Below are 15,922 nucleotides of genomic sequence, written 5' to 3'. Positions count from 1 at the left end.
TTTTTTGGGGGGGGGCAATACATCTAATAAGAACAACCTTATGACCATAAGAATCCTAGAAGGAGAGAAAAAAGAGGGAGAAAAGAACAAAGGCTAATAAAAGAAATAAAAGGTCAGAGGGAGTTTGACACACTGACCCAAGAAGTCTAAAGAGTGACAGCAAAAGCAAACCAAAACAGAATAACACCAAGACACACTGTAATCGAATTTCCAAGAACCAAAAAGAGACGGGGCTGCAGCAGGTGGGACACTTGGCTTCCACGAGCTGATTCGGGTTGAATCCCCCGTGTCCTTTCCAAGTCAGCCTCGAGTGATTCCAAGTGCAGAGCCAGGAATAACCACTGGGTGTGACCCAGAAAACAAGCAAACCCACAACAACAGCAAAAAGACAAGTTTATTGCTCCTTAAAGCAGCAAGAGAGAAGCAAGAGCTCACATCTGACAGGAAAAGCACAAGATTCACGGATTTCTCTAATGAAACTCTAAAAGCAAGAAGAGAATGAAATGTCATATGCAAAGTATTGAATAAAAAGAACCCTCCAACCAAGAATACTTTACCTGGAAAGGTTATCACTCAGAGCTGAAGGAGGGATAAATGTATTCTCAAACAATAGCTGAGAGCACTTATAATCTCAAAACCAGCTCTGGCTAGGATTCATAATGGCTTCATCAAAAAAGGCAAAGATCATACAGCATAAGCAATCAAACTCTTTATAGACACGTGGCAATAAATTCCTTCCTATAAGCCATTTCTGTAAATGTCAATGGGCTGAACTGCCACAAAATGTCACAGAGTGACTAGATAGATCAGGAAACAAAATAGAACATTCTGTTTCTTACGAGGGGTACACTTAACCTCTCCTTATGAACACACTCAAGGTGGAAAACCATCACACAGTCTAATGGCAGACTAAACAACAACAAAAAGCAGGAATGCCCCGCTTGTATCAGACCAAATAGCTTTAAAGATCACGAAATCCCATTAATCATCGATTTCTCAAGTGGGCTCAGTAACTTCTCATTTCGTCCTTTCCCTGAGATCTTAGAAGTCTGTCTCGACTCGTCCCTCCCGATGATGTCACACTGGAGGCTCTTTCAGAGTCAGGGGAATGGGATCCAGCTTGTGACTGGATTTAGCATATGAATACACCTTGGGAAGCTTGCAAAGCTGTCCCATGTGGGCAGGAAAGTCTCAGAAGCTTGCCAGTTTCTCCCAGAGGGAGAAGTGGCTACAAGATAAAAGCTTCTGGGAGCTTGCTTTTAAGTCTCTGGATGTTGGTCGTTGATGGGATTACACACACCTGGGTTCCTCTGCCAGTACCTTCATGCATGAGGCCTGTCCAAACATGTGGAAAGGGGCTTCGAGCATGGCTGTAGCTAGGTTCCGGTGGTCTTCAGCCGCCAGGTGCTCTACTCGGGGTGGGGAGGGAAGCTGGAGTCCATCCCCTCCGAGGGGCCCCGGGGAAGACAGCCAGGCGTGCGACTTTAAAGATAAAGAAAATAATAAAATATAGGGACAAACATTACATACTATTTAAGGGATTGATAATTCAAGAGGACTCAAATCTCATCAACATGTAAGCACCAAATGAATGGAAGACTTAAACACTCCATTTTCATAATTGGACAGATCATAGTGAACACCAGTAAAGAAACAAGATTCCTATAAGAACTGGGATTAACAGACATATAAAGGACCTTTCAGTCCCCCCAAACCAAATACACATTTTTCTCCAATACACGTGGAATATTTCTCCAGGATAGATCACATATTGGGACACAATTCAAATATCCAGTCAAAACAAAAAGCATAGCAAGTATCTTTTCAGACCACAATTCCATATATGTAGAAATTAATCATGAAAGGAAGTGGGGGGAAAATATGTACCAGAGTGATAGTACAGCAGTAGGGCATGCCTTGCACATGGCCAACCTGTGTTCAATCCCTGGCATCCCGTATGTTCTCTGAGCCCATTAGGAGTAATCCCCTAGCACAGAGCCAGGAGTAAGCCCTGAGCAAGTCAAGTGTGGACCAAAAAGAAAAAAAATAAGTTCAGTATTTGGAGACTGAATGACTGACATACTCTAAATAAAAATTGGATACAAGAGGAAATCAAAGAAGAAATTAAAAGTATCCTATAGATAAGTGAGAATGAAATACAATTCTAAGAACCTCTAGGATACAACTAAAACAGTATTAAAGGTGAAGTTCTTAGTAATACAGACTCAACAGAAAAGAAAAAAAAATGTTAATCAATGACTAACCTCACAACTTTAGAAACCAAATAAACAATAAACAAACCCCAAGGTAAGTAGGGGGAACAAAGGAAATTATGAAAATCAGAGAAGAAATCAATGACATAGAAATCAAGAAAATTACATAAGTATAGCACTAATGAAATAAGCAGCATTTTTTGAAAGAATAAACAAGATTTACATATAGCTAGACTCAAAAAGAAAGAGAAAAAGCCCAAATAAACCAAATCAGAGCTTACATGGAGAAAACACAATAGACACCCCAGAAATAACAAAAGATATAAAGAGGTTACTATGAACAACTCTAGGCTATTAAACTGGAGAACCTGAAAAATAAATGAATCAAATTTTTTTAATCACCGTGAGATAGTTGCAAAGTGTTTGTGATCAGGCTTCAGTCATACAATGTTCCAATACCATCTCTCCACCAGTGTACATTTCTCATCACCAATATCCCCCGCATCCCTCCTACCACCCCCCATCACCACCCCCAGACTTCTCTGCAGTGGGCACTTTTCTTCTCTGTCTCCTTCTCTCTTCTTTTGGACATTATGATTTGCGATGCAGATACTGAGATGCCATCATGTTTGGCCCTTTACCCACTTTCAGCACACATCTCCCATCCAGAGCGATCCCTTCCAACCATCAATGTCATAATGGGCTGTTACTACAGCACTGTTCACAATAGCCAAAATCTGGAAAAAAGCTCAAGTGCCCAAGAACAGACACTGGTTAAAGAAACTATAGCACATCTACACAATGGAAAACTATACAACTATTAGAAAAAAACTGAAGTCATGAAATTCTCTCATAAATGGGTGAACATGAGAGTATCATGCTGAATGAAATAAATTAGAAGGAGAGGGACAGACATAGAATGACTGCACTTGTTTGTAGGATATATATGTATATATAATAGTATGAGACTAACACCTATGGACAGTAGAAACAAGGGCTAGGACAAATGGTCCATGCTCAGAAGCTTTATCATTTTTAGATTCATACAATCTCCCAAGATTGAATCAGGAGGGAGTAGAAAGCCTGAACTGACACATCAAGAGAAAGGAAACAGTGACTTGAAATATCCCCAAGATCAAAGCCCTGGTCCAGATGGGCTCACTACTGAGTTCTATCAAAACATCAAAGATGGCTTAGTGCCACATTCCTCAAACTGTTCCAAACTACTCAAGAAACGGAAATCCTTCCTACAGTCTCTATTAAGCCAACTTTACCCTAATAACAAAAGCAGAGATATAACTGAAATCCAAAATTACAGACTGCGCTCCTTGATGAATATGAATGCAACAAAATGTCAGTGAACTGAGTCCAACAATATATCAAAAAGATCATATGGCATGGTCAAGTGGGATTCATGCCTGGGATACAAAGATGTTTCAATACAAGCACATCAATTAATGTAATATACTATGTCAGCAAAAGGAAAGACGAAAACCGTATGACTCCAACAAATATAGAGAATGAATTGGACAAGATTCTACATCTATACATGATTAAAAAAAATCCTGAAAACTTTGTAACTTTCCACATGGTGACTCAATAAAAAATTTAAAAAAAAAATCACCAAGGACCAGAGAGATAGCACAGCACAGGAAAAGCTGTTGTGTTGCACATGATCCATCCAGGTTCAATTTCCATCACCACATATGATGCCTTGAGCAGCATCAGGAGTGATCCCTGAACACACAGAGTCAAAATAAAGGCCTGACACTCAACACCTTTATTGCAAACCACAACAGCTAATTAGAGAGAGAGAACAGAAGGGAATGCCTTGCCACAGTGGCAGGGTGGGGTGGGGGGGAGATGGGATTGGGGAGGGTGGGAGGGACGCTGGGTTTACGGGTGGTGGAGAATGGGCACTGGTGAAGGGATGGGTTCCCGAACTTTGTATGAGGGAAGTATAAGCACAAAAGTGTATAAATCTGTAACTGTACCCTCACAGTGATTCTCTAATTAAAAATAAATAAATTTAAAAATTAAAAAAAAAGGCCTGAGCACTGCTGTTTGCAATCCAAGAGCAAAACCAAACAAAACTCAAGAAAATTATTCTAGAAGGAACACACCTCAAAATAGCAATGGCTGGTTTTGTATGTTTTTTAGCAAACCCAAGCCATACTCAGCAGTGAAACACTGAAAGCCCTTTCTCTGAAATCAGGCATATGACAAGAATATCCACTTTCAATGAACACAGTTTTGAAAGTTCTCACCAAAATAGTCAGGAAAAAAAATAAATCAAAAGCATTTAAATGGAAAAGAAGTTAAATAATCACTATTTTACAGGTGACATGATAATATACAAAGAAAACCCTAAACTACAACCAAAAAAAAAAACTCTTCAAAACAATAAACAAATATAGAAAACTTTAAGCTACAAAATAAACACACAGAATCTGTTGCATTTCTATATGCAAATAATAAACAAAAAAGAAATTGAAAAATCAACCTCAAAGTAGTTTCTAAAACATCAAACACTTACAAATAAAGTTAACAAAGGATTTGAAAGACTTGTACAGCATAAAATTGTAAGTCGCTATTGAAAGAAATAAGAGAGTCACCAGAAAATAGAAAACTATTGCCGCTCATGGATTGAAAAAATTAGCATTATAATAATAATCATTCTAACTAAAGCACTATACAGATACAGTGTAATCCCCATTAAAATTCTAACATTCTCCAATAACTTAGAACGACTTCTATTAAAATTTTTGTAAAACACCCTGAGGAGAAGAAAAGAATATGGAAGGTATTGCATTCCCTGAATTTAAACTATACTATAAATACTGAAAATCTCCTTAACAAATAGTGCTGAGAAAACTGAATAGTCACAGGTTAAGAAAAAAGAATGAAATTGAAACTGTATCTCACATTTACTTAAGCTAACTCAAAGTGGATTAGAGACCTCAAGGCTATACCACATAACATACATTGGAGAAAACATAGGAAAACTCTCCAGGATTTGGGCCTCAAAAGGTGTGTTCAATGATTTGATTCCAGAGGTAAAGATAAAAAAAAAAAAAAAAAAAAAAAACAGAAACAAGTGACCTACATCAAATTGAAAAGGAATTGTTTGAAAAAGAAACCAAGGCTGAAACTAAAAGATACCCTACTGAATGGGATAAAATATTTGCACACAATGCACCAATTAAATAAGGGTTAATATCCAAGATACAAAAAGCCATCACAGGGGCTGGAGCAATAGCACAGTGGGTAGGGCGTTTGCCTTGCACGAGGCTGACCAGGTTCAATTCCCAGATATGGTCCCCGGAGCACCGCCAGGGGTAATTGTTGAGTGTGCAGAGCCAGGAGCAACCCTTGTGCATGGTCAAGTGTAACCCAAAAAGGAAAAAAAAAAAAAAGCTCAACAACAAAATCCAATAACCCCACCAAATATGGGGAGAAGAAATGAATAGACACCTCCAAGACTTAAGGATGACTGATAGGAAAAGAAAAATATAAATCTATTAAGAAAAAATCTAATAAAAATTTCTCATCAGCACTTATTTTTTGGGAAATATTATTAAAACAACAATGAGGTACCTTACTCCAGGAAAAATGGCATGCACCAAAAGGACTGAAAATAGTGTTTCCAAGTCATGTTGGTAAGGAACCCTCACTCATCATTGGTGGGAATAATCTCCTGGTCCAGCCCCTGTAGAAAGCACTACAGGGACTTCTCAAAGAAGAACCCCCCAGGAGACGAGTAATTACACTTCTTGACATCTACCACAAACGCGAAAATATTCATTCAAAAAGATACATGCATTCCTCTCTCTGTTCATTGCAGCACCTAATATAATAGCCAGGATATGGAAACAACCCAAATGTCCAACAACAGATATTAATGGAGAAATAAAATATGCATATATATAATTGAATATTACGAAGCTATAACAGATGATGAAATCCTGTGGTTTGCAATAACATGGATGGAACTGGAGAGTATCATGTTACATAAAATAACTCAGAGGGGAAAATAACAAATCTTAAGTGATCGTACTCATCTGTGAGGCATGAAGAGACAAAACAAGGGAATAGAGTATTAAACAATGGCGTGCCTTTGGCCTTGGATTACAAAACTGATTAACAGAAAGTGAGGAGTGGAGAGGGGATGAGGAAGATCAGACTAGAGGTGATATAGGGACACAAGTGGTGGAGAGTCATGAGCACATATGTGGTAGTGGGTACAGTAACTTTGTACATGGATACCGGAATCTACAACACTATTGTAACAAGCTAAAATATAATAGTTCTTTAAAAGAAAATGGCAATAATAGATCAATCATTTAAAAATTAATCAGTGGTCTTTATCCTTTTTACACCTGGACGCCAGAGACTTAGGTTGGAAACTGCTGGTCTAAATTAGCAAACATGGAAAGAAGCTGGAAGGTTTGACTTGCTTCCTTGTTAAAGCTTCTGTCAACTATGGGGCTGGAGCGATAGCACAGCGGGTAGGGCGTTTGCCTTGCATGCGGCCGACCCGGGTTCGAATCCCAGCATCCCATATGGTCCCCTAGCACCACCAGGAGTAATTCCTGAGTGTAGAACCAGGAGTAACCCCTGTGCATCGCCGGGTGTGATGCAAAGAATAAAAAATAAAAATAAAGCTTCTGTCAATTATGAAGCCAGAATTTGGGGTTTCAATGAAAGATGTTGCCTCACCCTTTGGCCTTCATCCCTAACCTGCCTCAGAATTTTCTCACCACTCTTATAGCTCTGAGACCATTATTCTTTCCAAAGTGCTTTTTTTACCTGCCTTCATAGTATTTGCTCAGGTGTCATCCAGGCCAAAGCTTTTTGTGACTATCGTCCATCCTCTAATTGGGGGGGGTGGGGGGGTGGGGTAAAGGCAGGGGTGGGGGTGGGGGTCGAGGATTGCTTCCAATCAGCGCCACTTGATCTTAAAAAAATGTATCTGTAATTCAGGTCCCTTGTTTATTTTCCCCATATGTGAACAAGGAGGAGTTCTTTAGTGTTGCCAATTTGGGTATTTTTAAGCACTCTAGAGAAGTTGAAGCGATGCATCCCTCTTTGCATAGAAATGGATATAGAAGTGGGGAATCCGACTTCAGAAAGAAACTGGCCCATTGAGTATTGTCCTCTGCCCCAGTTAAAAACATATATATATATATATATGTATTTATATTGCTTTTAACTATATTTCCTATTGTCATGAAATGAAATATTAACATCCACAGATTGTAGGGTTTTTTTAATTTTTAATTTTATTTTCAGCAAGTTGTTCACAATAATTGCTTGCATTCAATATTTCAACACCAATCAACCACCATTACACTTTCCCACCACCATTATTTCTAATTTTCCCATCACCACCCAAGCCTGCCCCATACACAGATGCTAAGTAACTTATTTTGTATTTCTTATTATGAATAGTATGAGTGACTGGAGCAATAGCACAGTGGGTAGGGCATTTGCCTTGCACGCGGCCAATCCAAGTTCAATTCCTCTGTCCCTCTCAGAGAGCCTGGCAAGCTATCGAGAGTATCTTGCCCCCACAGCAGAGCCTGGCAAGCTACCTGTGGCATATTCAATTTGCCAAAAACAGTAAGAAGTCTCACAATGGAGACGTTACTGGTGCCTGCTCTAGCAAATCGATGAGCAATGTGATGACAGTGACAGTGATACAATGAATAGTATAAGCTGTTGCACAACAGCAAAAGCTTCTGCGCACTCCTGGAATTCGAAAATTTTTAAATATTTGCTGTCCGGAGGTATCTCTGTGGAGTCCTGCTCTCTTCTGAGATTCATTTGTCAGTCTCTGAATCGTGGCCATTAGTGTACTTAGATGGTGCCTAGAGGCAGTTCGTGGGCGTGACTGCCAGGGAACTGGAAGGGCAGGGAGATGGGGGAAGCCTGGAGATTTCAGTCACTGGTCCCACATACCTGGGTTTTCCAGTTGATTCGTTCTCATGTGGGGGGGGCTTGAGATGAGCCTGTGAGGGTTTGCTGTGAATGTGGCGGTGATTGGGTTCTGGAGGTTTTGCAGCTGCCGGGGTTCATTTGGGGCATGCAGAGGGACACACCTGCCCCCCTCCAAGGTGCCCTGGTGAAATCAGCCTGGCTCGGGGTGGGGAGACATCTCTGTTGACCTGGAAGACACGCTGCTCTCCAAGGATTCATTTGTGAATCTCTCAATCATGGCCATTAGTGTACTTAAATGGCCTGATTTTGGTCTCCGAGATTTATTTATGGTCTCAGAAGCAAGACCAATAAATGAGCTCGTATAGCTGAGCCAGAGTTGGTTTATGGGAGTGACTCCCATATACCTAACTTTCGACCATTTAATTTCTCGGGAAACTTGATTCCAAGTTGTTGGGTCCAGCCAGAGGCACAGCGGCAATTTTGGGTTATCAAGAAGCCTGAAGGCACCATCAGGCTGCTGATGCACTTGCCCTGAAGGTATATGTTGACTTGCTGGAGGTACCACACCCCCAGATTGTAGATATTTTTTAACCGTTATCTGACAGTAATAACATTTCTTGTTCTTAGAATAGACTGAGTTCTTCTGACAAATATGCAACTGGTCATAGCTTAGATTTCAAGCTAATTTCAAATAAGCAGCAGCAGCTTATTTCAGACATTTTGTGATTTACTCTTTTTGCCTTTAAATGCTCAAAATACTTGAGGTGGGTGGGCATGATCTATTGCTATACTTCCGGCAGCACAGTCACCAACCAAAAGCTTTGCAAGAATAGTCTGTGCTCCTGTATGCACAACAACACTTTGGGAAGTCACACTGTTCTGTTAATTATCACATTAACAGCTTCATTAAAGAAATCTGTCTAACTTGGCATTTCCAAGTCCATTTGATCATGAAACCAATTACAGAAATCAGAACAATTTTTTTTCAAACCTGGTAGTTGACTAACTAGTTTTGCATTGTTTCCAACATCAAATAATAAACCAATTTAATGTTTTATACCCTTGGATATTAGCTAGTTAAGACCTGTTTGGGGCTTAACTAGCTAGTTAAGCTTTTGGTTGGAATCTGGCTGATTTAAGGAAGTTGTTCTTTAATTACTCATTGTCTCTTGGGTAACAAACACTAAGAAGAGTGAGTAGTAAGGGGTAGGAGGAGGTAACTCATCAAACAGAACAGTGAAAGGGTAAATAGTTGTCACTTCAGTTCTTACTCAGTTTGTTAAAAATTGCAAGTCTTTGTGCTATGTTGTTCCAAGTCAAACGAAGTTGGTAACAAAGAGAATATGAGGCCATATGTGGTCAGTTTCCAAGTCCATAATTTTGACCATTGCATTGTAATATCTCCATTTCCATTTATTGAGTCTTAGGTTTCATTCAAATTTGTTTTCAATTTATAACACAGGAATGTTTGTTATTAGTACTTATGACTTAAGTATTAAATCATAGATGTCTTGAAAAATGCCCTCTGGTTCATTTGCTGCACAATTTATTTAAAAGAATGGGGGGAGGAATGTGATACTTTGCTGTCAACTCAGGTTTCTATGGAGCCTTCTGTTTTGTTTACTTGTCTGTCCAACTTCACTTGAACTCCCACTGAATTAAGTAAATTTTGGACAACTGGAAGGTCAGAATTAGACAACCCTCAAATATCATTTTGGATGTTTATATTACCGAGTGCAGCCAACTCACATTAAAACATTCATCACAAGTGAGCCCTCTAATTCGTGTTGTTTGAATTTCCTGTCCTAAGTTTGCTTTTAAATATTAATGTCTTCTTTTGTTTTAGGACTGTTGAAAAAACTAACTACTCTAAAGGTAGATGACAATCAACTTACGATGCTGCCCAACACAATCGGAAAGTAAGTGCCGAAGTTCCATGTTAGTCCATCTTTAAAACCAGAAACCAAAGGATATGTTGTTAAAAAAAAAAGAATTTCTGCTTCAAGCATTCTATACTAAAACTAGCAGATATATTGTCTAGCTGGATATTTCTATCCAACTAAATTAACAATAACATTGACAATTAATTATTATAAACAATTAATTTTGTTTATATTATATTAATATTATATAATATATATTTTATATACATATCTCAATTTATATTAAGGTATGTATATATCGTAGTTTTTAATCTAAATATTGCACCTAACTCTATAATATTGTGTGACATGTTGAACAATGACTCACAAATAAGTTGACCTTCCCCAGATCTTCATTTATACTATTTCCAGTAATTTTGCAAAGATTATTTATTTGATGTTTGAGCTAAGTATAGCACCTTATTTATTTGAAATCAAACCAGTTTTTATAAGGCACCAAAGTATACATTTTAGCACTACCATTAGTAATGTTTGACAGTTATCAAGATTTAATGGATTTTAGAAGTTTTAGCTAACATTTCTAAAAACTTCATTATGAAAGAGCTTTTTAAGGACAAAAATATATTCCACTTATTTCAGAGCAATTTCTTTCCAATTTTACATTGTCATCAACATTTGGTTTATAACTTTTTAATGTGTATATTACCAATGTCTAAATGAAATGCTTTTGTCTTGTGATAAATTAGTAAGCTACCTCATTCTAAAACTTGGTGAGGCTGCTTTCTGGGATCTTGTCTGTATCTCTCTGTGAAGAGTCATGTACATTTTGATTTTATAGATTTGGGTCTAGCTGTGGCTGGAAAAGGGGAAGCCAAACCTTTTTTTTTTTCAACAGAGCCATGAGATTTAATTAGCAGAGTAAGAAACTGCACAACCTAATGTCACCAATTCCAAAGGAGTTTTCATGTTCTTTCTCACCCACCCCCAAGTTGACAAGTAAATACATTGATATGGGAAGCAAAAGTGATTAAAAATGAAATAGGTATACAGTTTCCAAATACAGTTCCTTTCTCCCTCTCTTCCTTCCTTCCTTCCTTCCTTCCTTCCTTCCTTCCTCCCTTCCTTCCTTCCTTCCTTCCTTCCTTCCTTCCTCCCTTCCTTTCTTCCTTCCCTTCCTTCCTCCCTTCCTTCTTTCCTTCCCTTCCTTCCTCCCTTCTTCCCTCCCTTCCTTGCTTCTTCCCTTCCTTCCTTTCTTCCTTTTTTGCACAGTGGGGGGTTAGCGTGGGGACCACCCCACCAGTGCTCAAGACATACTCTTAACTCTGCGATCAGGACAACTCCTCTCAGTGCTTGAGGGGCCATATAGGGTGCTGGGGATCAAACCCAGGCCTTCGCATGTGTAAGGCAAGCTTCCTACCCACTATATAGAGCTCTAGCCCCTGAAATTACTTAGTCTTTTGTTTCTGTTTGTTAATATTTTTTGTTTGTTTGTTTGCTTGTTTGTTTTTGCCTTTTGGGTCACACCTGGTGATGCACAGGGGTTACTCCTGGCTCTGCACTCAGGAATCATTCCTGGTGGTGCCCAGGGAACCATATGGGATGTTGGGAATCAAACCTGAGTCGGCCGCGTGCAAGGCAAACACCCTACCCGCTGTGCTATTGCTCCAGCCCCTGTTAATGTTTTTTTGAAGCAAGAAAGTTTTTATTGAAACTTATTTAGAAAGCTATGGGAGTAGGGAAAGTGAGAAATACTTGTTGAGGAAAGAATACAGGCTTCTCCAGAGTGGAAATAACCAAGCAAAAAAATATTGATACAAGCAATCAAGATATATGTTCAAGTGAGAACACAGGCTTGACAAGTCTGAAACCACTTTTCATATTTTAATGTCTATATAATGCAGTGATTTTCTGTTTACAATGATTCCCATTTTCTAAAATAATTTGTTTTCTTTGGGACTTACAAAAATAATTAACTTTATCATTATCAGCCTGATGCCTTTTTAATATCTTGTGGTTTAATATTTTTGTATTTGTGTATAGGGCTGGAGAACTCTCCAGCAGAGCTCAGAGAATCCAGAGGCTCCTCCCAGCAATACTCAATTAACCAGGCCTGAAAGTTCGATGATGCCATTTAAAAGAACCTTCTCACTTAATGATGGTGTTAGGTTCTAGTCTTTCTTCCTCTGGTCAATACTCAAGGGAACTGAACTAAATCTCATTTATCCCCAATAAGGCTATCAGTAATATTTTGCACTTATGTTCACATTTCTCATATAAACTTATTTAAACTTCACTCTAGGAAGACAGGTTTAAAATAGGCAACGAGGGGCTGGAGCGATAGCACAGTGGGTAGGGCATTTGCCTTGCACATGGCCCACCAGGGTTCGATCCCCAGCATCCCATATTGTCTCCTCAGCACTGCCAAGAGTAATTCTTGAGTACATGAGCCAGGAATAACCCCTGTGCATCTCCAGGTGTGACCCAAAAAGAAAATGAAAAGAAAAAGAAAAAAAGAAAAGAAAATAGGCAAAGAAATCAACAAACACACAGACAAAAACTAGTTTGAATAAGTTTCTTCTTAAAAATGAAAATTGCAGGGCCAGAAAGAGAGTATAGCAAGTAGGATGCTTGCCTTGCATGCAGTTAACCTGGGTTTGCTCCTTTGCATTCTCTAGGGTCTCCCAAACCCTTCCAAGAGTATGCCCTGAGCACTGTCAGGTATGGCCCAAACACCAAAATATTTGTTTTAAAAAGCAGAAATATGCAAATTGATTGGAAAGCTGTTACTGAAGTGATTTTTATACCATTTCACCTTTTTAATGGTCATTATTTTGCTTTAGTAATCACGAATCACGAATTACAAAATCCCGTTGATCGTCGAGTGGCTCGAGCAGTCTCAGTAACCTCTACATTCATCCCATCCCTGAGATTTTAGAAGCCTCTCTTTTCTCGGCCTTCCCAACAATGCCGAATTGGAGGCTCTTTCAGGGTCACGGAAATGCGATTCATCTGGTTACTGGCTTTGGCATGTAGATACACCATGGGAAGCTTGCGAGGCTGTCCCATGTGGGCAGGAATCTCTCAGTAGCTTGCAAGTCTCCCCAGAGGGAAAAGTAGGTTATAAGATATTGCTCGGCCGCAAAGCGGCCGCGCACTTCTAGGAGCTTGCTTTTAAGTCTCTGGATGTTGGCCGTTGCTTTAGTAAGTGTAAAAGATAAAAGGATTTATTCAACTCAAAGGTTTATTTTTGGTTTAAAGAAATAAAAAATAAGAATCTTATTTTTAAGTCATTTTAAGCATTATCTTTATTTTTATAAAAAGTAAAAGCAAAGTGTTATAAAAATATACATTTTTTAATGCAATGGTGTTTTTTTCTTAAGTACTGTAGCACTGTAGACCCGTTGTTCATCAATTTGCTTGAGCGGACACCTGTAACGTCTCCATTGTGAGACTTGTTGTTACTGTTTTGGGCGTATCAAATACGCCACGGGGAGCTTGCCAGGCTCTGCTGTGCAGGCGGGATACTCTCGGTAGCTTGCCACTTAAGCAGTGGGAAGTATATGGGAACTCTCTATGCCTTTCTCTAAAGCTTCTTTTGTTTTTGTATTTTTCTTGGTGGTTTGTTTTGTTTTGTGTTTTGGAGGGGTGTTACACCCACTGGTGCTCAGAGCTTACTACTGGCTCTGCACTCAGGGATCACTCCTGGTGTGTCTCACGAAACCATACAGGGTGCCAGGGATCAAACCAAGTCAGCTTCGCATAAAGCAAGCGTCCTACTCGCTGTACTAACTATTCAATCCCTCTATAATTTCTGTTCAGTTTTTATGTGAACCTAAACTTGCTTTTAAAAATTTTATACTCTGAACAGTACGAAGTACTGCTGGAATTTGTTGGAGACCTTTTCTGACATAGCACTTTGTGAATAGCCATAAATATACTATTATTTATTTCAGATATAAAAATTCAGACAAATAAATAAATGAATAAGTGTTTAAAGTATCCAACTCCACGTTTCAAAAAAAATCTCTACTTTTAATAACTGGGGAGAGAGTACAGGGAAAATTACATGCATATGACCTCAGTTCAAACACAGCACTACATAGATCCAGTCCCCTGAACATTTCCAGGAGTAACTCTGAATAAGAGTCAGGGGTAAGCCCTGAGCACAGGTAGTTGTGGCCAAAAAATCAAAAGAAAAATCTACTTAAAAAAAAAAACAATAACACTGACAAGCTGTGGTTATTAAGATGGGTCTCTGGAACTTGTTTCATTGAAATAAACAATGGGCTTTTCACTTCAATGAAAACAACTGACATCATTTGTGCTGACAATAAAATTCAAGTTAACAAGCAAAAACTACAATTTGGAAAATTTATCTCTGCTACTGTGAGCTTGACAGCTTCCCAATACTTAAAGGCTTTTTCTGGTAAGGCTGCTGTGATATTAATGAATGTGATTCGTATCAACTGTGTTATGAAATGTGTCCACATTTAGAAAATTTGTATAACTCAGCAAGACAACGTTTTTCAAATGACCAATAAATGGGCTATAAAATCAAGCATGAATAAAGACCAGTTGATTTTAAGGTACTAGTATCAAAATTGAGAAAATTTATTGGTACTACTTCAATTTCTATAGTGCTGTTGTCCTCTGAGTTAATTACCATTTGTTGATTTTTGGTGCAATACCAAAGAATAAGCACAATTGTCCAAAAATACTGCTAAAATTCTCCTTATTTTTCAACCACTTATCTACATGGAACTGCATATTTATCAAAACAAATCAAAATATCATATCACAATAGGACAAATACTTTAGCAGATATGGGAATAGTTACCTTCTTTTAAGCCAAACAGTAAAAGATAATTGCAAAAATTAAAACCACTCTTCGCACTGTTTTTTTGAAAATATACTTACTTCTGTATAAAAATTTCACTTTAGCATATCATGAACTTTTTTAGTTAAGAAGGAATAATTTCAATTCCTCCTTTAATTTATAATATGGTTGATACCAGTAAAAATAATTTATATAAATTATATTTATATGGGCTGGAGAGATAGCACGCGGTAGGGCATTCGCCTTTGGTCGACCCGTGTTCGATTCCTCCACCCCTCTCAGAGAGCCCAGCAAGCTACCAAGAGTATCACGCCCCCATGGCAGAGCCTGGCAAGCTACCCGTGGCGTATTTGATATGCCAAAAACAGTAACAATAAGTCTCATAATGTGAGATGTTACTGGTGCCCGCTCGAACAAATCGATGAGCAACAGGATGACAGTGACAGTGACAGTGATATTTGCATCAGTTATTTATCTTGGGGCTGGAGCGATAGCACAGTGGATAGGGCATTTGCCTTACATGCGGCCGACCCGGGTTTGATTCCCAGCATCTCATACGGTCCCCTGAGCACCGCCAGGAGTGATTCCTGAGTGCAAAGCCAGAAGTAACCCCTGTGCATCGCCAGGTGTGACTTAAAAAGCAAAAAAAAAAAAAAGGAAAGAAAAGAAAAGAATAAGTTATTTATCTTATCGGTGTTTTTTTTTTAAATTTTGTTTGAGGCACCATAATTTACAGTACTGATAATACTAATAATAGGGTTTCATACATTAAGCATTCCAACAACACATTCTTGACAAGAGTGTCCATCTCTGTCCACCATTGTCTTAGTGTCCCCCACTTTAACCCTTAGCCCTAGATCCTTGGTAACATAATTTCTACACAAAAGTTCTTATGTTGTGTTGCCTTTGGTCATTTTTATTCCCATACTAGGTTTCTTTTATCCCACATATGAGAGATCATTCTGTATCTGCCCCTCTCCTTCTGACTAACTTCATTCAGCATAATGTTCTATAGGTCCAGTCACATAATGGAAAATAACAGAAGTTTA

General features: G+C 38.7%; 1 protein-coding gene across 12 annotated transcripts in view; it reads left to right on the top strand.

The window, feature by feature from the left end:
• LRRC7 (leucine rich repeat containing 7) overlaps nt 1-15,922 on the top strand; it is a 625,380-nt gene that overhangs the window by 450,248 nt on the left and 159,210 nt on the right. For all 12 annotated transcript variants that reach the window (XR_008630218.1, XR_008630219.1, XR_008630221.1 and 9 more), the window contains exon 11: nt 10,000-10,072. Coding sequence is in view for 8 of the 12 variants with exons in the window: in XM_055138674.1 (XP_054994649.1) it covers nt 10,000-10,072 (73 nt within the window). In the remaining 4 variants the exon portion in view is untranslated. The remainder of the gene's footprint in view (nt 1-9,999; nt 10,073-15,922) is intronic.

The sequence above is a fragment of the Sorex araneus genome, chromosome 5, assembly GCF_027595985.1.
Source record: "Sorex araneus isolate mSorAra2 chromosome 5, mSorAra2.pri, whole genome shotgun sequence".
Classification (NCBI taxonomy): Eukaryota; Metazoa; Chordata; class Mammalia; order Eulipotyphla; family Soricidae; genus Sorex; species Sorex araneus.
The sequence above is the reverse complement of the archived record's forward strand: the minus strand, read 5'-3'. Positions and strand labels throughout refer to the sequence as shown.